This window comes from Schistocerca americana, chromosome 5 (assembly GCF_021461395.2).
Source record: "Schistocerca americana isolate TAMUIC-IGC-003095 chromosome 5, iqSchAmer2.1, whole genome shotgun sequence".
NCBI classification, from domain to species: domain Eukaryota; kingdom Metazoa; phylum Arthropoda; class Insecta; order Orthoptera; family Acrididae; genus Schistocerca; species Schistocerca americana.
Genome location: NC_060123.1, coordinates 484095866 through 484117486, shown reverse-complemented (window position 1 = coordinate 484117486; position 21621 = coordinate 484095866). Strand labels below are relative to the sequence as shown.

Below are 21621 nucleotides of genomic sequence, written 5' to 3'. Positions count from 1 at the left end.
TTGTGTATTTTTTGTCATTGTGTGCCCCCCCCCCCCCCCCCCCCCACTTTTTTTTACCCTCCTGTATATTCTTCTATACACCTAAAAACAGTGGATTAGTGTAGTGTTTTTGAAAAGAATTGATAAATTTAAATGTTTAGGAGGACTTTCTACTACTCATAGTTATCCATTTCCTTTCCTTAGCTGTTGCTGTTGAATAGCCTGTTTTTGGAAGCGTCTCCTCAAAAATTAATTTAAACAAGGTGCCAAACTTAAAGAACTTAGTGGCTAGCATTTTTTCCTGCGTACATCCCATTTCAGGTTTGATTTGTCAGTGCCCTAGGAAATGTATGTACTTTATGTTTTACAGTTTTCCCTGTCAGTATCTGGAAGTACTGTACTTTCTGATGCCCTAGTGGCAGTGTTTACCATTTACTGCATGCAAAAAGTGCTCAAAATGTTTAGGAATTTTTTTATGAATTTTGCTACTAACTCCTCTGTTAATATTCATGTCACCGCATATTATTTAGTTAGTTTTCCAGTAATTCAGTTAATTTGCCGAACAGAGTGTCCACATTACCACACACACACACACAATGTAACTTCTTGTGGATGTCTAGCTTTGTTAGTTAAATGGCTGCCAATTCAAAATCCTTATCTACACTAATTGTGATCAGATTTTCTGTAGCTTTAAAATGTTTGCCACCTCTCACGTAAATACATGACCTCCCACCCTTCAGGATAGTTTTACAGTAGCAACTTCCACATTAATATAATAGTAACACTATAATGCAGTATTTCATGGTCGCAACACCAGTGCCGTGTATCGCAAACAACAATGCTACTCTAAGACTGTAATTCAACTTTGAGCTGGTGAACTTAATTTTTAATAGGCTGCACATTTTAATGAAGAATACTGTTAATGATTCTAAGGAAATTCTTGAGGTGTTTGTGATACATTCTATCTTTCGTGAATGTGCTGAATAAATCTTGAATAATAATTGAAGGGAGGGGAGCATGTTGTCTTGAAGCATGCCTAGTCCTCCTACCCAAGACAACAGGTATTCAACCATGTGTGATCCAAGACCCACCTGCTATTCTCTCTTTCCCAGTCCTATCGAAGCTATGGTTACAGCTAGTGTTCCCCATCTCTCAATAGTCACCATTGGCACCAACACATTGTGTCCCTGGTCAACAGTCATCAGCACCATCTTTATCTCCACTGCCAAGACGAGACCGATCATGCTGAGAGAACAGCTCAACCTTGCTCGCATTGGTATTACCGGTTAACAGATTTAAGTTACTCAGGTCACCACCTATGTTGTGCTTGCTGTCCCTGTCCTAGTTATTTATAGGAAAATCATGTACTAGCTTGATGTATAAATGAAAAAGTGTACATAGTTATGTGTTTAGGTAAAGTTCTGTCATGGTTGTCCGGTCTGTTTGTCTGAGGTATTCCTTATGGGTTTGTGCACCAACGAGCAGGTATAGCAAAGACATTTCCTCGCTGTATGCGGCTACAAGGAATATCAGCTACTCAAGGAATAGCATGTAGTTCAATTATTTGAATATCAGACTCTGAATTGAATGTCAATCTCACATAGAGCTACATCTAATGACTTGTCTGATGTATAGTCAATGTGTAATAAATTTCAATCGTGACTCAAAAGTTATTGGAATACTGAGTTCGCAGATGTTGGGTTGAATCAAGATTTAATATGATTTCATCTAGTTGTGAGTTCTGTGACTACTAGAGAGCAGATGTGTAATTTATTCGTAACACACATTGACTGAACTCTTACAACCTCTGTTGTGACTGCTATCCACCAACAGTACTCTCACCTTCCTGAAAGTAGTGCTGTTCCTAGACTTCCTACCAACGGACAGAGCATGCTGCACATTTCCTACTCCTGCACCAGGTTGAGGCTCCTCACCACTCAACTCTGTGTGCTGGAACCTGTTGCTGGTAGACACAATAGAACTATCAGGTTATTCTCAAATGTGCACTTCTTGTATGTATTCTCTTGTTTTATGTGTCTTGGATTAATTACAAGCGATTGGAAAATCGCTGAGGCAATAGCAGCACGGGTGGTGAATGTGCGGCCACGGAGAGTGTCTTTCGTTGTTGGAAAAAGCCAAAAGTCACTAGGAGCCAGGTCAGGTGAGTAGGGAGCATGAGGAATCACTTCAAAGTTGTTATCACGAAGAAATTGTTGCGTAACATTAGCTCGATGTGCGGGTGCGTTGTCTTGGTGAAACAGCACACGCGCAGCCCTTCCCGGACGCTTTTGTTGCAGTGCAGGAAGGAATTTGTTCTTCAAAACATTTTCGTAGGATGCACCTGTTACCGTAGTGCCCTTTGGAACGCAATGGGTAAGGATTACGCCCTCACTGTCCCAGAACATGGACACCATCATTTTTTCAGCACTGGCGGTTACCCGAAATTTTTTTGGTGGCGGTGAATCTGTGTGCTTCCATCGAGCTGACTGGCGCTTTGTTTCTGGATTGAAAAATGGCATCCATGTCTCATCCATTGTCACAACTGACGAAAAGAAAGTCCCATTCATGCTGTCGTTGCGCGTCAACATTGCTTGGCAACATGCCACACGGGCAGCCACGTGGTCGTCCGTCAGCATTCGTGGCACCCACCTGGATGACACTTTTCGCATTTTCAGGTCGTCATGCAGGATTGTGTGCACAGAACCCACAGAAATGCCAACTCTGGAGGCGATATGTTCAACAGTCATTTGGCGATCCCCCAAAACAATTCTCTCCACTTTCTCGATCATGTCGTCAGACCGGCTTGTGTGAGCCCGAGGTTGTTTCGGTTTGTTGTCACATGATGTTCTGCCTTCATTAAACTGTCGCACCCACGAACGCACTTTTGACACATCCATAACTCCATCACCACATGTCTCCTTCAACTGTCGATGAATTTCAATTGGTTTCACACCACGCAAATTCAGAAAACGAATGATTGCACGCTGTTCAAGTAAGGAAAATGTCGCCATTTTAAGTATTTAAAACAGTTCTCATTCTCGCCGCTGGCGGTAAAATTCCATCTGCCATGCGGTGCTGCCATCTCTGGGACGTATTGACAATGAACGCGGCCTCATTTTAAAACAATGCGCGTGTTTCTATCTCTTTCCAGTCCGGAGAAAAAAAATCGGAGGCTTTAGAACTTGAATACACCTCGTACATTTTTCCATTCTCTGAAACCACTTAGAAAATGTGTCAGTTCAAGCTTCTTTTGGGATGTCACTTAGTGCACTCTCATACACTGCAATGGCCTCTTCATCTCATGAAAACCGCCGCCCTTGAATTTTTTCCTTAGTCTTAGGGAACAGAAAGGAGTCACAGGGGGCCAGGTCCGGTGAATAGGGGGGATGGGGTAACACTCGCACTTTTTCCTTCCCCAGAAAGTCCATCATTCTGGCAGCCCTGAGCGCAGATGCATTGTCGTGATGTAGCAGAAGGTGCCCACTCTTGGACTTTGGATGCTGTGACTTCCATGTGGCGATGACGTTTGAAAGACAGTCATTCACGTACCATTCAGCATTGACTGTACATGTGTCTAAGGTCACAGAGGTGAGATGCCTGATCTTTGTGAAAAAAGTTGCCACCATCTTTTGTCCAGAGCTCCAACTTCATCGAACTTTTGTGGGTGGTTTCTCCCCTGGAAAGCACCACACAGAAGACTGTCTCTTCGTTTCAGGCTCATAATGGTAGACCCACGTTTCATCACCTGTGACGATATTGTAGGTGTCTTGGGACTTCCCTCCATTCCTCAATTGAATTTTTCGAGCATGAAACAACACCAGTCCACTCTCGCCTCCTTTTGGCTTTCTGTCAGGGAATGTGGCACCCAATGTGCACATCTCTTAGTAAGACCTAAGTGACTATGAACGATGGTCTGTGCTGCTGTTGACCCCATATTTAGGGTCCCTTCAATCTCGCAGAATGTAAGATGTGGATCTTCTTTAATCATTTTCCTCACAGCATCAATGTTTTCAGGAGTCACAGCTGTTGCTGGCCAACCGGGACGAGGTTCATCTTCAATTGACTGGCGACGCCTCGAAAACTCGCGAAACCAATTTTCAACTGTGGCCCTAGAAGGGGAAGCTTCACCAAAAACACACAGCAAAGAAGAATGGCGTTCTTCGGCATTTAAACCCTTTTTATAATTGTAAAAAATCATGGCACGAAAGTCACAGTGCGACAGCTCCATCCTGCACCATCTCTGACTCAGCACTGCCTGTGCTTTCTTACCGCTCTGTGGGGGGATCACCGCTAGCCAGGGGCTGCGCGCGCACATCCCAAGGTCGAAAAACATCGCTCTTTCAAATGAAAACAACCCCATTGTCCTCCACCTTACGGTTTACAGGCTGCTAAAATCTTTCGGCATAGCCCTCATAGGTTTTGAGAGGATTTTTCTTATTTAAATGTTTCTGTCACAGAACCTTAAATGCTACATTAAAATAAAATGAGTAAGCTTAGTCTCATTTAAAGAAATAAGGGAGCAGTTTCTTTGGCAATAGAGCCTTAAAATGACAAGACACTGTTATTTCTTTGTCTGATCAAATGCCTGATGATGTAAGTGTTAAGTACATACTGTGAGTAGCATTCTGTTGTCCAATAAGTATATTGTAAAATTTGGACTTTTTTGAAACCAAACACTATTTATTTCTACTGGATCTCATGTTTATTGACCTTTACAGATAGATGAAAAACTGTTGCAGTTTTCGTAAGAAATTTAAGATGTGGAATTGTGGAACTACTGTGTCATAGAGAGTTACTTGTCAGGTAGCACTGGGCTGATACATCTATTTTACCAATTGTTGTTGTATTTGTTTTGGTTTTATCAGTTACTTTGGTGTTGAGAGTGAACATTAAATTTTTTATGAAATAGGAGAAAAATGAAATAATTATATATTGTGTGTGCACTAATTATTTTAGTCCTATTCTTCTTCTTCTTCTTCTTCTTTCTGGTTTCATTGTCAGATAGGTATGTGATGGTGTACTGCAAAATTGAATGTGTTCCACAGTGACTCCTGTGATTATTTGTAAGATATGCTTTTAGCATTAGGCAATAGTTAAGAGTGCCCCCCCCCCTCCCCTCCCCTTCTATTACTGGTCTTAAATGTGCTGTGAAATTTTTCACTCTTGTTGCAGTTTGAAAGTGATATCCGCAAAGTATTAATATCACTGGTGGAGGCATCTGCAAGAATTTTGACACCAAGCCCAGAGTCAGAAGAGGTATTTCAGATAATCAGAGAGAGACTTGAAAATAAAGGTGTTGACCATATTGTTAAGCAACTAACAGACATGGGATTTCCACAGGCTCTCGTGGTTGAAGCTCTTCACCTGAACAGGTAAATACATAGGTTTCAGTATCTGTCTCATAGAGTGCATGTATTTTATTTCACGTGGCAGTTGGAATAATAATCTGTCCCTGCTGATAAAAATTATCATACAAAAGATGTAATGTAGTTGCTCAGTAAAATCAGGAATAGTGGTTGTTATGCATCTTCTCTGGAGCCTGGAATATACAGTGAAATCTACAACTACATTAATACTACACAACCATCACTTAATAGAGTGTTATAAAGGAATATATGAAAAACTAGTGTTGCTCAGTTACTTCTTTATTCTTGTGAGTTTTAAAAGTGTAAATATTACATACCAGATACAAAGTAATCCCCACACATTGCTGAACAGGAAAATTCTTCACATTAATTCATTTTGCTTGGACAACAATCTTCCATTAAGTAAGTGCTGGCAGAGTGAAAAAATATTATGGGTTTCACTAAAAGTATCAACCTGTCAGAGAGGCTTATACAAGGATTACGTGGAAAATAACTCATGGTTGGCTTTAATTGAAATACTGGAATACTTCTTCTTTAGCAGAAGAATCTTAAAATTAAGACTCCGAATTATTTCTCTACATAATCATCATATCTCTTACTAAGTTGACAGATTAACTCTACAAAAAATTCTGCCACCTGAGAGTTTTGGAGCCCAACAAATACCAAACTTGTGGTACCCCTAATTGTTTCATTACAGTCTTGTGCAAAAGACACTGAGAAATCCATGGAAAGCTGTCCAACAGCTAAGATTTTGTGAAACAGCAGTTTTCACGAACCTTTTTCATCAGTTTCGTGTATCAGTTTTTTACTGACTGTAGGCAGATAATCACATCTGTCATTGTGAACATTTGCCTTTCTACTCATAAGTGACACAATTCTATATCTACATCTATACTCTAGAAACCACTGTAAAGTGCATGGCAGAGGGTATGTCCCATTGTATTAGTAATTAGGCTTTTCGCCTGTTCCATTCACATATGGAATGCTGGAAGAATAATTGCTTAAACGCCTCTATGCATGCTGTAATTAGTCTCCTCTTGTCTTTGCAATAGTTGTGGGAGCAATACGTAAGGGGTTGTAACATGTTCCTAGATTCATCACTTAAAGTTAGTTCTAAAAAGTTTTCTGAGCAAGCCTTGTCAGGATAGTTTGCATCTGTCTTAGTGTCTGCCTATACAGTTTTTTTCAGCATCTTCGTGAAACTCTACCATTGGTCAGACAAACCTGTAACCACCTGTGTCTGTTAAACGACTGCTGTTAGTTGTACTTGAAATGGATCCCACACAGAGTAATATTCTAGGATGGGTCTCATGAGTGTTATTTAAGCCACTGAACTGCAGTTTGTCACCTGCTTTACCAAGGACTGGGCTATGTTCTATTTCAAATGTCTACAAATTGTTACACCCAAGCATTTGTATGAGTTAACAGATTCCATCTGTTACTCACTGATACTGTAGTCATAGGATACCATATTATTTCGCTTTGTGAAGGGCATAGTTTACATTTTTGAACATTTAAAGTGAGTTGCCAATCTTTGCGCCACTTTCAAATTGTATCAAGGTGTGATCGAATATCTGTGCACCTTTTCTCAGAAAGTACTTCATTATATATAAATGTATTATCTGCTAAAAGTTGTTGGTTACTATCAATATTGTCTGCAAGGTCATTAATGTATAACATGGACAGGTACAACCTAGCACACTTCACTGGGCACATGTGAAATTACTTATATATCTGTTGATGACTCTCCTTCCAGGATAACATGTTGCATCCTCCCCACTACGAAATCCTCAGTCCAGTAACAAGTCTTGCTTGATACCCCATACGAATGTACTTTCGATAATAAGCATATGTGTGCTACTGAGTCAGATACCTTTTGGAAGTGAAGAAAGATTTTTCTGTTTGTATGCTTTGATCCATGGCTTTTAGGATGTCACGTGAGAGAAGTAAAAATTGGGTGTCACATGATCAATATTTTCAGAATCCACGTTGTTTGCCATGGAGGAGGTCATTCCATTTGAACTCAAAATAGGTTGTCAGTTTCTACAACAGATAGTTTTCAAGGATATTGAATGGTAGTTTTGTGGATCACTTCTTCTGTTCTTGTGATTTTTCAATTTCTCATGTTTTATGACGAAATAAATCTCGGGTGAACAGCCTGATATGAGTGATGTACATCAGCGCACCTGATGATGGCAACATGGTCGAAATATTGTGTCCTATGCACACTCATACCAGGCTGTTCACCTGAGATTTATTTCGTCTTCTGTTCTTCTTGTAGATGGGTGTGACCTGTACAATCTTCTTAGCGTGGACATAGTTTTTTCTTTGAGGGATCTTCAGAATATTATGGTTAAAAGAGGCACTAACTCATCTGCAAAATCAGTTCAGAATCTGATAGGGATTCTTTCAGGGACTGCAGCTTTGTTCAGTTTTAACAACTTCAGGTGTTTCTCATCATCGTTGACACTAATATTTATTTCATTCGCCTTTGCAGTGGTAATAGAATTAAAGTAGGGCAAAACTCCTGGGTTTTCCTATGTGAAGGAGCACATGAAAATGGAATTCAACTACTCTGCTTGTGCTTTGCTACCCTCAATTTCAGTTCCTGTCTCATCCATTAGTGTCTGGGCACCAACTGTGGTGCCACTGAAAGCTTTTATACACACTCAGAATTTCTTGGGTTTTGTGAAAGATCTTTCAGTAATGTTCTGCTGTGGTAGCCACTGAAGGCTTCACACATTACCCTCTTGACAGCTAAGTGTGTTTCATTCACCTTCTCTCTGTCTATAGTTCTATTATTTGTTTTACACGTATTATACAATAGTCTCTATTTCCTTAGAACTTTCCTTATAGCAACTGTATTCCCTGAAGAGTCCCTCCCATCAACTGCTGCTCTTCTATGTACAGGTCTATCCAGCGCATGGTCAACTATTCTTGCCCTCAGGGGCTCAGCTTTCATTTGCTGGGCTTGGCAACCCCAGGGGTCCTGAGCAGGGCACTGACAAGCGCCACTAGTCCTCTTTCTCTATAAGCTCTACATGCTTCAGTGACACCTGTATGGCACAGTGGTGGAATGTTGTGTGTCACAGGGAATGGGGATCTTGGCTTGACCGCTCAGATTGTGAGAATGGAAAAAATCTCTGTGGAAGAACACTAAATCACAAAGTGACGAGATGTGTGGTAGTTGAGGTGAAATAGTTGTTAGCGGGCAACGTCTGGGGAACGTGTCGCACCTTAGTTGTATAAAGCTTACTCAGGTACGCGAGGCTCTTTTTGAATAGACCCGCATTCCCGTAACAGTGTGTGGACAGATATAGAACACTTAAAATTAAATTCTTCCTCTCCCAACGGAATGAGTGAGCCACTGGGTAGGTATCACCATCCAATCCAACAAGAGGGATCATGTAGCCAGCCCTCATGACTCAGGGATTTTTCGCTGTATTTATGTTAACAGTAACAGAACACGTGCTGCAGGTCAGAATGTGTTTTTAATAGTTAAGTTGAAAGAGGGCAGCTTCAAGAAAGTTTCCTCATTTTACGTTCAAAAGCATTTAGAGGGGATTGCTGGAAATGTAAAAACTGTCAGGTAATTGTGTGGGGGACATTGTTGGTTGAAACAGCCAGTTCCCAGCTAGTAAAGAACTTCCAGAAACCTCAGTGCCTCAGGGAGAGGAGTGGAATAGAAACTGAACTGCGTAACACCTTGAACTACAGCTAAGGTCTTGTGACTTGCAGGTTTCTATTTGACATTCACAGAGAAGAAATGAAAGCTGAGTGGACCCAAGAAGGCATTGTTGACGTGCAAAACTTAAAGAAAAGAATACATGGCAATGTTGGCATATCATACTCATTTATACTGACTTTAAGTAGCACTAAACTTCCAGAACATGTCAAGGCAGGTTTTCTTCGCCTAAGTGTGCAGTCTTATGTCCCCAATCCAATGCACTATTGTAATTGCCTGCACTTTGGCCATACTACTCTTGCTCATAAGGGAGAAGCCACTTGCGGCAAATGTGGTCAGGCTGCCTATGATGAAGTGGGTTGTTAATCTCTTCTGAAGTGGGTAGGTTGCTCTGGGGACCACCCTGTCTTGAGTAGGGACTGCAGTGTCTTCATTGAAGAAAGGAAGGTACAGGAAATTAAAACAATGAAGTGTATCCCTTATGGTGAGTCCAAAAAGATCTATTAAGGCGTTGCAGCCTCCCAAATTTGCTACTGATGTACCTTCACTCATGATACATCCGTACAGTTCATAGGCCCACTTATAGAGACCACCTGGGTAGGCTCCCTGGCACACTTTGGTGAGCCGCTAAAGAAGTGGCATTATTTAAGCGATCTCAAACGAGTGCTTGGCCTATTCTTTACTCTGTATTATTGTTGTTCAGTCAAAGTGTTCAGTGCTATGCACAAGCTGTATCTTATGTATTGCCTATAAATGTACCATGTTCCGTAAATTGTGTTTGTTCTTGCTATAACAAACTTGGCTACGAGAGAGAGTTAAGTTTTCTCCATGTGTTAGTGACAGTGCTAAGTGACCCAACAAATGTCTTGATGGAAGAAATACTCCTACATCTCATTGCCCAGCAGCAGCTCTCTCATCAGTGCAGCTGTCGCCCTTTCAGACATATGGCGAATCGGCTGAAGATTGGGGCTCCTACAAGACATGGTTACGCCAACATTTCCAGGTTTCTCATGTGGGTGATGCAAAGCTGTGCAGGGTTTACTTTCTTTCCTGACTTTCGCTGCAATTGTATCATTTGGTGTGCCAACTTACGCCTTTGCAATAACCGGCCAGCTTATCATTTGATGAAATGTGCAAACTTCTCTCCACATATTACTGTGATAGAACATGTGTCATTGTGATGCGTGTAGATTTTTATCACTGTCAGAAACACCCAAACCAATCTTACAAAGTCTGGGTTGTAGAATTACATGGGTTGTGCTGCCGTTGTAAATAATAACAATTGTGAAGCCTACGATTGTCTGATGTTATTCATCTGGCCCCAGCTAGGAAAGTCTGTGAAAAAGCACATCGGTGTGAGAATCCAACGCTTCGGGATTTGCTGAATGTAGCACAGTACTTTGAAGTGTCATGGGCTGCAGGGGATCAAATTTCTGTGTGGGCAGAGGTATTGGATATTGCTCAGGCAACCCCTGTTAGGCATACTGCAAGTGTTCAGGTTGATGGGGAAGCTGTTGGAGCAGTACAACCTTCAACTCAATGTTACATGGGGCTGTGTGTTTACAGCCACAGCAGCAACAGGTCATGTCACAGCAGCGGCCATGTGACCCCCCCCTCCCCCACCGTCCATCTTGATCTTGCTCGTTCTGCTTTGTCCTAAACTAGCATGCTGCGTGCCCAAAACGTTGGGCAGTTTTCAACAAGTGTTGAAAGGCCACATTGCATTGGCATGTAACTCCTCTTCAAATGTGGCAGGCAGTCGTACTGATGGACATAAATTGTATCTCTACAACAACTGTTTCCCGAAACAGATTGTTTGTTGACTTGCGTGTGTTTAATAAACCGCTAATAACGCAAGTGATACAGGAGCTGCAGTGACTTCAGTAAACACACAAACATACGTGGACTTGGGCTCCCCTCCCCCTCACACGTTTCACGGAAGTTGTTAGCTGCAATAAACAGCAGATTCCAATCCTAGGACAGGTCTCCACTCCTGTATCTTACAAATCTGTTGTTCACTCTCTCACCTTCTATGTTGTGGATCATTCCCATACCGCAGATGTGTTTGAGTTAGTTGTGCTTAACGTTTTTGGTTTGTATGTTGTTGTTGAGGTAAATTTAGTGTCAGATCAAGTTCCATATCAGTAACTTCTCTGAGTGTTTGTCTCTTGTTTCCCCTGTGCTTGGTTCTGCTACCGGTTTTCAGGCCCACATTACCATGACAGAGTCTGCCCACCGTCATTTTTTTCAAGCACGGCGGGTGTCTGTCACCTTGCAAGACAGTCAAGGCCAAATTAGACCTTTTGACAATGCTCAGTGTCATTCGGCTTATTTCTCCCAGTAAATGGGCTACATAACTGGTTACCGTTATGAAACCGATGGGTAAGCTTCGCCTCTGTGCTCACTTCAGTGTCACGATTAATGCAAACTCTGTGATAGATACATGCCCTTTGCCCTGCCCTGATAAATTGCTCACAAAATTATCAGATGGCAACTACTTTTCCAAGATTGATTTGTTGGAAGTGTACCTCCAGCTTCCTTTGGATGAGGCAACTAGGCTTTTTCTAGTTGTCAAAACACCTTTCAGCCTATACCAATATCAATGCTTGCCTTTTGCGTCACTAGCACAGCTGCAGTTTTTCAGCATTTTTAGAACAACTGACATCCTCTGTACCCGGCTGCATCTGTTACATTGATGATATCATTGTTCCGGGTTCTTCCTTGAAGACCACCATATACTGCGATTTTTATCTTAATTTTGTTGTAACTTTATGTGAATGTAATAACACACATACATAGACACAAAGTAAAAAAAAAATACTATACTCACTTGATATGTTGCTATGTCAACCTACCTTACAGATATATTTTACTTGCTCCGCATCTTTCAACACCCCCTCTTAAAGTACAATGTTTGTTTTTAATGACTCTAAATCACAAGCTTCACAAATTTAGTTATCACATAGTCACAGTAATTGTTTCATAATAGCATTTTTAAATTTCTCAAACTTTGATCTTTGTAGAGCTTTGGTCAGTATGTCTGCTAATTGTTCTTCCGTATTACAATATTTTATCTCGAACAGAGTGAAATTTTACACCTATATGTTTGCTTCGTCTAACCAATTGTCCTGATTTGATCATTTGGATAGCACTTTGATTGTCTACATGAAGAATGATTTTCACTTTTCTTCTGGTTAACTCTTGTATTAAGGTTTTGATGTATTTTATATCTTTGGTGCATTCTGCTGCTGAAATGTATTCTGCTTCAGTTGATGAAGTAGCTGTCACACTTTGCTTCTTGGAACACCAACTGACGGGAGCACCATTATAAAGAACTATGAATGCACTTGTATTTTTTTCTGTCTCTTAAATCTTGTGCATAATTGGCATCACAATAAACATTTAGATGAATACTGTCATCTTCTTCACTTTCTTTTTTCTTATAGAAAAGACCACAATTCTTGGAACCTTGTTGATATCGAAGAGTGTTTTTACATTTTTGTAATCCCTTTTCTTGGGGTCTTCTGTGAAGCGGCTTTCATAATTTACTGTAAATCCAAGATCTGGTCTGGTTTTACATGACAAATAAAGAAGGCTTCCTATGGCTTCACGATATGCAAATTCAATGTGTTAGTTTTCTTGATTTTCTTCATTTGTCTTTCCCTCTAGTACTAATGGAGTCTTCATGGCCTTACAGTCAGTCATATTGAATTTTTCCAGTACTTTCTTTGCATATTGTACTAGGTGTAAAAACATTCCATCCTCTGTCTTCATTATTTGTATCCCTAAGTACACATCTGGATTTTCTACCACAACCATTTCAAATTTCTTCTTAAGTTTCTTTAGTATATTTTCAATTTTCTCCAAGTCTTTTCCTATTATGATTCCATCATCAACATGTATAGCCATGTACATTTCTTCAGTTGCATCTTTAAATATGCACTGATCTGATTTCAATTGAATTAGTCCTTCCTATTTTAGGAAATCTGTCAAAGTTTTATTCCATGTGGATGGGGCTTGTTTAAGTCCATACAGAGCTTTCTTCAAAACACAGATTTTTCCAGCTTCTTTGTATCCTTCAAGTATCTTCATAAAGATTTCTTCATCCAGTTTCCCATAGAGAAAAGCTGTTTTGACATCACACAGTCTCGTATGGAAACTTTTCTCTGCTGCTGAATAATTCCTTGAAATATATATCCTTTTCTTGTTGACAACCTCTGATAACTTTTCTGGCCTTATATCGTCCATCATCTTTGACTTTAAAGATCCATTTGCTTGTTAAGATTTCTTTCCCTTTTGCTTCCTCTGGACTAACCAACTTCCGTGTTTCATTCTGTTGAAGAGATCTCTTTTCTTCTTCAATTGCTTTCGACCAATTTTCTTTGTCTGGACCACTCGTACATTCTTCATAGGTAAGTAAAGCTGTTTCATAATCATTATATTTTACAGGTTTTTTTTTCAAACTAGTTCTTTTCGTAAGGTTGTAGTTCCTTGATTTTCATGGTCTTCTATTTCATTTTCTTGATTGCTAGTTCACCAATAACAAGATTTTTCTGTAGAGTTTCTTTTGTCACTTTCTGCTCAAATTCAACATATCTTGACACAACAATATTTCTTCTTTGTGCATCAAACAGTCTGTAGCAATTTGGTGCATAACCAACAAAAATGTATGCATTACTTCTTACTCCTAGTTTCTTCAAATAGCCTAAATTTTTAGCAAAAACTCTCGATCCAAAAATTTGAAGTCTTGACAGATCTGGTCTTTTCCCAAACCACTTCCCTGCAGGTGTGGCACTTTGATTGATAGTTGGGCTTCATTGATTAAGTATGTAGCTGTGAGCACTGCCTCTCCCCATAGCTCTTTCTTTAGTTTGCTATCGAATATCATAGCTCTTGCCTTGTTCATTATTGTCAGATTTAGTGTCTCTGCTTTCCCATTGAGCTGAGGGATATATGGAATACTATAGTCTAGCACAATTCCTTTTCCTTCACACCAATTCTTAAACTCGTGGCTGGTGTATTCACCACCTTTATCACATCTTATTTGTGACACTTTTGTATTGAACTTATTTTCACTTTCTAACACATATTTTCTTATGAATCTTTCAGCCTCTGACTTATATCTTAACAATTAGGTTACACAGAAATCAGTGAAATCATCTAACACTGTCATGTAGTACCTATATTCATTAAATGTTGGGGATTCTATCTCTCCATAGATATCAGTATGTACGATTTCAATAGGTCTTGTTGCTCTTTCTCTCATAGTAGAAAATGGTTTTCTTGTGAATTTAGCTCTTACACAAGCTTCGCACAATTGTTCTGCTGACTCTTACACAAGCTTCGCACAATTGTTCTGCTGAGCATAAACTGATAGGAACTCCTTCACACATTCTCTTGATCTCTGAAGTACAGCTTATGCCTGAATGACCTAGTTTCTTATGCCATTTTTGTTTTTCTTCTTGTGTCAGTAGTGATTGCATTCCTGATTTAATGTTCACTTCATACAACCCATTTCTTATTTTTTGTCTTTTCAAAACTGGTATTTCACCTTTATAGATTTGAACAGAATGTTTAGTAAATACAACTGTACAATCTTTTTCAGTGATTGCATTTACTGACATCAGATTTATGCTCAGTTCAGGAGCATACATACTATCTTTTAGAACACAGTTATCTCCTACAAAGTTTGTGTTGCAACTATTTTCATTGATCCACCTTGTTTGGCAACTTTTACAATACTATCATAATGTCTCACATTAGTTAACTTGTCCACTTATTACACAAATGTCCTGTGCATTCACTATCAACAACCATGACCATATCTTCTTTCTCATTGGCTTCTTGTGAAATCTTTCCTTTGTTACATTCATATGCAATATGTGCAGTGTCTTCCATTTTCTTTTCTTCATCAATGTCTTGTTTCTTGCTTTCTTGAGTGACTAGATCTTCTTCTATCTCTTCAAAAGTGCAAAATGATATTCTTTCACTCTCTTTGTTCTTAAAATAACAATCTTCTTCTTTGTGGTTAGTCTTTTTGCACTGAGGACGGGGCTTGAAAGATCTCCATTTTGGTTCTTGAATTTTATTTTTATTTTTAAAGTAACACTCTTCTTCTTTGTGATTATTCCTCTTGCATATAGAACAGTATTCTTTCTTCTTAGGCTTCTTGCATTCTCTTGGAAAATGTCCACAACCACCACAATGTTTACAAATTATATCTTTTATTTTTGTTGAACCCAACATCAAAGGCAATACTCTCTTCTTGATTATTGTTTTTCAGTCGTTCATCTTCTCTTATAAACCTTGCAATTAGATTTTCCATAGTCTTCTCACCACTGGGTGACAAATCCCATGCTGGAGAAAAGTGTTTGTATTCTTCTGCCAAAATAGACAATATCTTGGGTATGATCACATCATCTGTCATCTTTTCTGACTGGAGATGATTCAGTTGAAATACTATATTCTGTGGTGCACTTCTATTACTAGCTAAGTCTCTGGTTTTATCGTACTTGAAACTATAAAATTCTTGAAGCAACTGCTGAGTTCTTTGAGACGCATCTCTTTTATAAATTGCTTTAAGTTTATCATACATTGCCTTGGAAGTTTCACAACACAATACATGTGGCTTTACCTTTTTATCAATTGTTCTCATTATAAAATGTTTTGCCTTGCTGTCCATTTTCTGCCTTTTTTCTATTTTTCTAAAGTTTTGCAATTTTCCTTTGTTTCAGTTCCATCCACAATATCACACAGGTCTTGCGTATTAAATAATATTCTAATTTCAATGTCCCACAGACTGAGTGTACTATCTTTAAACACTTGTATATCATGAAATTCTTCGTTTTCTTGAAACATCTTTCTTCCTTATTCATGCTTTCTATTGTTAGCTTTTCTATTTTCTTATTGCTCTGGGCCCATAACCTGCTGTGATTTTTATCTTAATTTTATTGTAACTTTATGTGAATGTAATAACACACATACATAGACACAAAGTAAAAAAACACTATACACACTTGATATGTTGCTATATCAACCTACCTTACAGATATATTTTATTTTTATATAAACTCTTAGATGTTAAGCACTATTATTATTATTATTATTATTATTTTTAAGCACACAGTAAACATTGTATTTTACTTGCTCCACACCTTTCAACACTGTAGCAATTTCATAACATTCTGTTTTGCAGTCTACAGGTCTCAAGTACAATCTTGCCAAATCCGAATTTTATCAGTGATCAGTTGAGTCCTTAGGCTTTGAGGTTTCTCATACAGGGGTCAGGCCATTGCAGCACCATGTTGGCACAACTGCAGCTTTGCCATGGCTGACCTCGCTGAATGGTATTTGTTGAGGAGACGCTGTTGGTAGCCACTTGATTCATCAGGGCAGTCAGTTGCTCAACCGTTGCACTTGTATTCACCCGTACATCTTCGCAGCCGTTGCTCACCCCTGTTGTCTATGGCTCATGGTGCACCAGAGTTACCCAAAAGCTAATGATTATGTCCTGGGTGCCAGATAAATCATTCCATTTCTGCATTATGATGACAATTGTTCTGTTTTCCACATCCCCCCCAACACACTTCATAATCTTCCATATCTAGTGCTGCCACCTACTGTTGCGAGTGGTTATTGCACGTTGATGTTGATCTTAGGCTGTTGTCACATTTATGTGAGTGGACCGTGTAGTTTTGTGTGATAGAAGATTTCAGGTCTTAAACAGTGTGCCAAATAAGTAATGAGACAACTAGTATTGAATCAAAGTAAGAACTTCATTTCAATTTATCAGTTACAGGGACTCAAAATAACCTTCTTGCACCTCCACAGAATGTTCAAATGGTTCTTACAGGTTGCTGAAAGAACATTGGAAGTCCAGATTGAGTACCTCCTGCAGGCTGTCTGTCACAGCATAATGGATGTCCTCAGTGTCCCTAAAATGTCCCCCATGTAAATAGCATGTAATTTAAAATAGAAAAAAGTCTACAGGTGCCAAATCATTTGAATAGGGTGGGTATTTGAGCACACAGATTTGTTTTGATGCTAAAAACTGTTTCATGGGCAGTGTGCATTGAACCAGTACATTGTCATGCAGAAGTACACAAATTGTGCTTTGGAGCAGATGCATCCTGACATGATGTGTGTGAACTCCTGAGTAGTACTGTCCAGTTAGTATTGTGCCCTTAGTGAGATATTCATGAAGGATTACTCCAGAAGCGTAAAAAGAGAAGATTATCATTTGCTTGCTGCGTGGTTCCTACTACCAGAGTTTCTTCTGTTTCAGTGAAAATATTTCCTACCACTACATACATGTGCATGACAAAGACAATCATCCTATAAACATGTTGCATGTCTTTGTAAACTTCTGATACTGTTTTTTTCTAATTTACAGTAAAAATGTACCACAGTTCTTTGATCAATGACGATATGTTTGATTGCCACAACTTGCACAACACTACTTTCACACCCACTGCGCGCGTACTGGCACAATCGAAGCATCTGCGTGTTCAACACAGTCTAGCAGGTGAAATGGTAACTACATTTGGCTCATTTTTTGAAAGTGTTTCTGAAAAAAAGCAGTTTCATTACTTATTTGGCACGCTGTACATCAGCAATCATGTTTGAGCTGGCCAGGATTGATGTACTCACTGAAATCTTTTGAAGACAAGTCAATCCAAACATTGTATGCTCTGGCCCATTTTAGGGTCATAATTTTAGTGTTTGGAAAGTTTTATTCTTATGCCGACTATCTGTCATTTGGAAGCAAGATCAGTAACCAGTTATAAGTTTTTCAAAGCCATTAGCCAATGCTAAAATGTCATCTGTGACTTTCAGGTCGTTGAACCTTTTCCTATTTATTCTTAATCCCGAACTTATCAGTTTGTTTTTTACATTGCTGTTTACTAGGTGGCTGATACCAGCTCTGCAACAAAATGGTGTTCCATTGTTTGACACCTTTCCCCAGGAAAGTAGTTGGACTATTCTGCAGTACTAACAGATGCCAAGGACAAGGAGTCTTCTGAAAATATCATATGGTTTCAGTACTGACAGCATCTGTCATGCTTTTAGTAGTTTGTCATTGGTCTGTTACTGCCATTAATGCCACCAGAAACAAAGTACATAGTGTTAACTAGTACAGGCTCTCATGGCAAATTGTTGGAAATTGTTGATTATTCAACATTGCCAGTGTTTTGATTTATTTTCAGATCAATTTATGTGGCACACATCTGTGTCAGTTAGTTAAATTTAATTCAGGCAGACTCACATATCAGACTGTGCCACTGGAACATTTGTTGAGGCTGGTTCTGTATTTGCAGAATGTTCTTATAAACAAATATTTCACAGTTAAAGCAGTTAACTAGAATTCCATATATAAGAAATATTGTAATATTTAAACTTTTGAAGAACTGCATTATACCTACAAGAAAAATAATGAAAAAGATGGAATAGTATCAATCTCCTGGTGTAATATTTAAATTTTTGAAGTACTGCATTATACCTACAAGAACAATAATGAAAGAGGCGGAATAGTATCAATCTCCTGGCACACAGCACTGTGATATTACTTGAAATCAGATTCAAGCCATGGAAGACTCTGTCTTCAAATTAGATCCCTTTGTCATATCTTATTCTATTTGCTACACTTCACATAGCAGCCATATTTGAAATGATTTATATAACTTGTAGCATATTCTTGCGTAGCTGTAAATTTGACCACTTTTTTACAAGTTAATTGATGATTTCAGCATGAATCCGAGACTGGCACTAGATTGGCTACTGAAACATTCCACTGTGAGGCCTGGAGGATTATGTGATGATACGTCAAATGATGAGTTAACGTGTACCAACTGTGCAGAAGAAGCAGCAGGTATTTTGGTTCAATAGTAAGAGATATGTCCATAAATGTATAAGATATTGTACAATAGTTTCCACTTATACAGCAGCTGCAGCAGAAGCCAGCAGGAGGGACAAGAAATCTGTCATTCAGTCTGTTGCATCTCTACTTGAATCATTTCGTTCATATAGACGTCAGTACTTCAAACCTAATCCAAAAGCACTTGGAAAACTGAAAGAAATGGGATTTAAGGAAGAAGATATTATAGATGCTCTACAAGTCACTGGAAATCACGAAACTTCAGCTGTTGGTATAGTACGGTTTGTGAGATATAGAAAAACTGCAGTTAAGTAATCAAACTAAATAGATTATTTCCAATCTTTGCAGTGTGAATGGCTGCTCGGTGAGCGAAGAAGAAGTTTAGAAGATCTAGACACTGGTTTAGACCCTGACGGTCCGGTATACAAAGCAATTATGGCAAATCCTGCAATACAGCTGAGTCTTACAAATCCAAAGATGTTGCTGGGTAAGATAATATTCATCAATGGATTTATTCTTCTTCCCTTGAGTTTTTGTACTGATTCATTTCCTTGCTCCCAATATTTCAGAGTTTATGATTTTTATTTTCTTTGTCATATAAAGTTTTTAATTTCAGCTATGCTCACTGTTATGGTAATGAACATTGACAAACATGTTAAAAAGTAATTGTTATAAGAAATAATCAAGCAATGAATGAAGCATTCTGAATAGTAATAAAATTAAGTTTGTAATGTACACCTTTTTCAAAAATAGGAGTAGAACAGTGTAATATCTCTGTTTGGGACGTAATTAAGTGTGCACAAGCTTAAAGTGTAGAAAATGGAACTCTTATTTCTTACCCCAGTCTGAGCTTGTGCTTTGTCCCCAATGATGTCATCAGCAATGAAATGTTAAACCAGTCCCTTCCTTTCCTATGTGGCTCAGTTCGATGTCTCCTTAATGATGTTACCTCACTATTGAGGCTCAGTGTGTCAATTAAAAAAGAGTAACATGTAGATTTTAGCAACGTTAAAACTGTTATGTTTTTTGATAATACATCTCCAAGTTAATCATTCAGTACGTCTTAAATTCCCTATGCTCTCAATACTTCAAGTTATAATCTGCAATGACGTTTCAATTCCTTTTAGCATTCTCCTTCTCTTTCATTGTACTTAGCATTTCCTCAGTTACATACTTTCAGTATTTCTATGGTTTTGTGTTATCTTGATGTCGTTAGCTGATATCCTTCCATTCACTGAGTAATTGGCAGACTCCACCAGTGTGTATAATGTTTTGCTCACACTCTTGTCCTTGCCATGTGATAATGCTATTTGATTTTTCCTGTCCAGTTTTGTCAGTTTTCCACTGTCATTTATTTAACCATATACTTCTGTCGTGTATCTTGTGTTCCCAACAGTAGTACTGAAGTCACTGCACGAGCCTCTCAACTAAATGTTGTATATTAGTCAACAACATTATTATTGCACCTGTTGTTTCGATCAGGTTACCTTGAGTTTTTATCAGGATATTTTACGAATACACACTGAACCACTTGGTAGTATATGCACAACAGTTTTGAAATCATTCACAATTTGATGCATTTTCCTTAGTCAGTGCTGTACTTGTTTACTATAATGTCACCTTGTATATGCAGTAACGGCCACAGATGACCAAGTGCAATAATATTGTTGTCAGGTTGTAACAAAGAAGCAGACTGTGCATTTCTCGAATTAGGACCTCTATTTTCGCAAAAGTAAAGTAAAGTAAGTAAGTATTTTCACAAATAGAATGGCTGACAAAAAACTTAAAAAAAAAAAATCTTACTTGTTCACTGTTTGTTTTTATTTTTGCAATTAACATTGTTTTTAAATTATAAGTCTGTATATTGAATTTGAACTTTTTTTCAGCATTTCTGTCAATGCTAGAGAATCCCAGTAACACAAATGTGTGGATTAATGATCCTGATGCTGCACCAGTTTTGAGTCAAATTTTTAAGACTTATCACACAGAGAAACATGTTTTGCAGCCTACTGATGTGCCACAGTGAAGAAAAACCGCCACATTTAACAATGAAAGAGAGCTTTGATTTGAAAATTTATGTAAGGGGAAAAAAGTTGCCAACATTGGAAGTTTCTTACAATATTGCAGGGAATTATGTTAAGAGTTATCAAAATTGCAACATTATGACAGCATGCTGAATGCTACACAAGTTCAAAGGGATGAATAATAATAAAAAAACCACCCTGTTAAATACCTTTATATAAATTTATATAGTTTATTTAAATAAACTGCCTTATCATTAAATTATATTTTCTTTTATTATTTTGGTTTTATTTTTCTTACAGTGAAACTGTGCATAATTTCCTCAGTACTGCATAGTATGATAAACTGTCAGCAGCTTGTGAATAATTTGCAGTCTTCCTCCCTCATCACATTCCATATCAAGTATTAAGGGTTGATGTGATTACATAGATTTTTCCGGTGTAAGAAATGTTGATGCTCTTTGCTCTTCATTGGCATGTGGTTGGATATCATCATCCCGATGACACTATATTTTGACAGGTCTTCAGGTGAGCAGGTGCACAATCATGCAGGAACTGTCTGATGTTACCTCAGATCCAGCATGATCATCTCATCTGAAGATGATGGCCAGTTGGATCGTTGAAGTATCGTGTCGTCAGGATGATGCTGTCTGGCCACATACCCACGAAGGACATCAACATTAAGGGTTGAGATTT

General features: G+C 38.6%; 1 protein-coding gene across 5 annotated transcripts in view; it reads left to right on the top strand.

The window, feature by feature from the left end:
* The window catches only part of LOC124616108 (ubiquitin-associated domain-containing protein 1), a 51730-nt gene extending 30543 nt beyond the window's left edge, over positions 1–21187 (top strand). Inside the window, exons 3-8 of one of the 5 annotated variants that reach the window (XM_047144372.1) lie at positions 5152–5351; positions 18777–18898; positions 18957–19171; positions 19253–19391; positions 20579–20641; positions 20791–20907. In XM_047144372.1, coding sequence (XP_047000328.1) covers positions 5152–5351; positions 18777–18898; positions 18957–19171; positions 19253–19391; positions 20579–20640 — 738 coding nt within the window. In that variant the 3' untranslated portion in view covers position 20641; positions 20791–20907. Of the gene's footprint in view, positions 1–5151; positions 5352–18776; positions 18899–18956; positions 19172–19252; positions 19392–20578; positions 20647–20790 lie in introns of all 5 variants that reach the window. The other 4 variants (XM_047144371.1, XM_047144370.1, XM_047144369.1 and 1 more) reach the window with 4 other exon arrangements.
* The last annotated feature ends 434 nt before the right edge of the window (positions 21188–21621 follow it).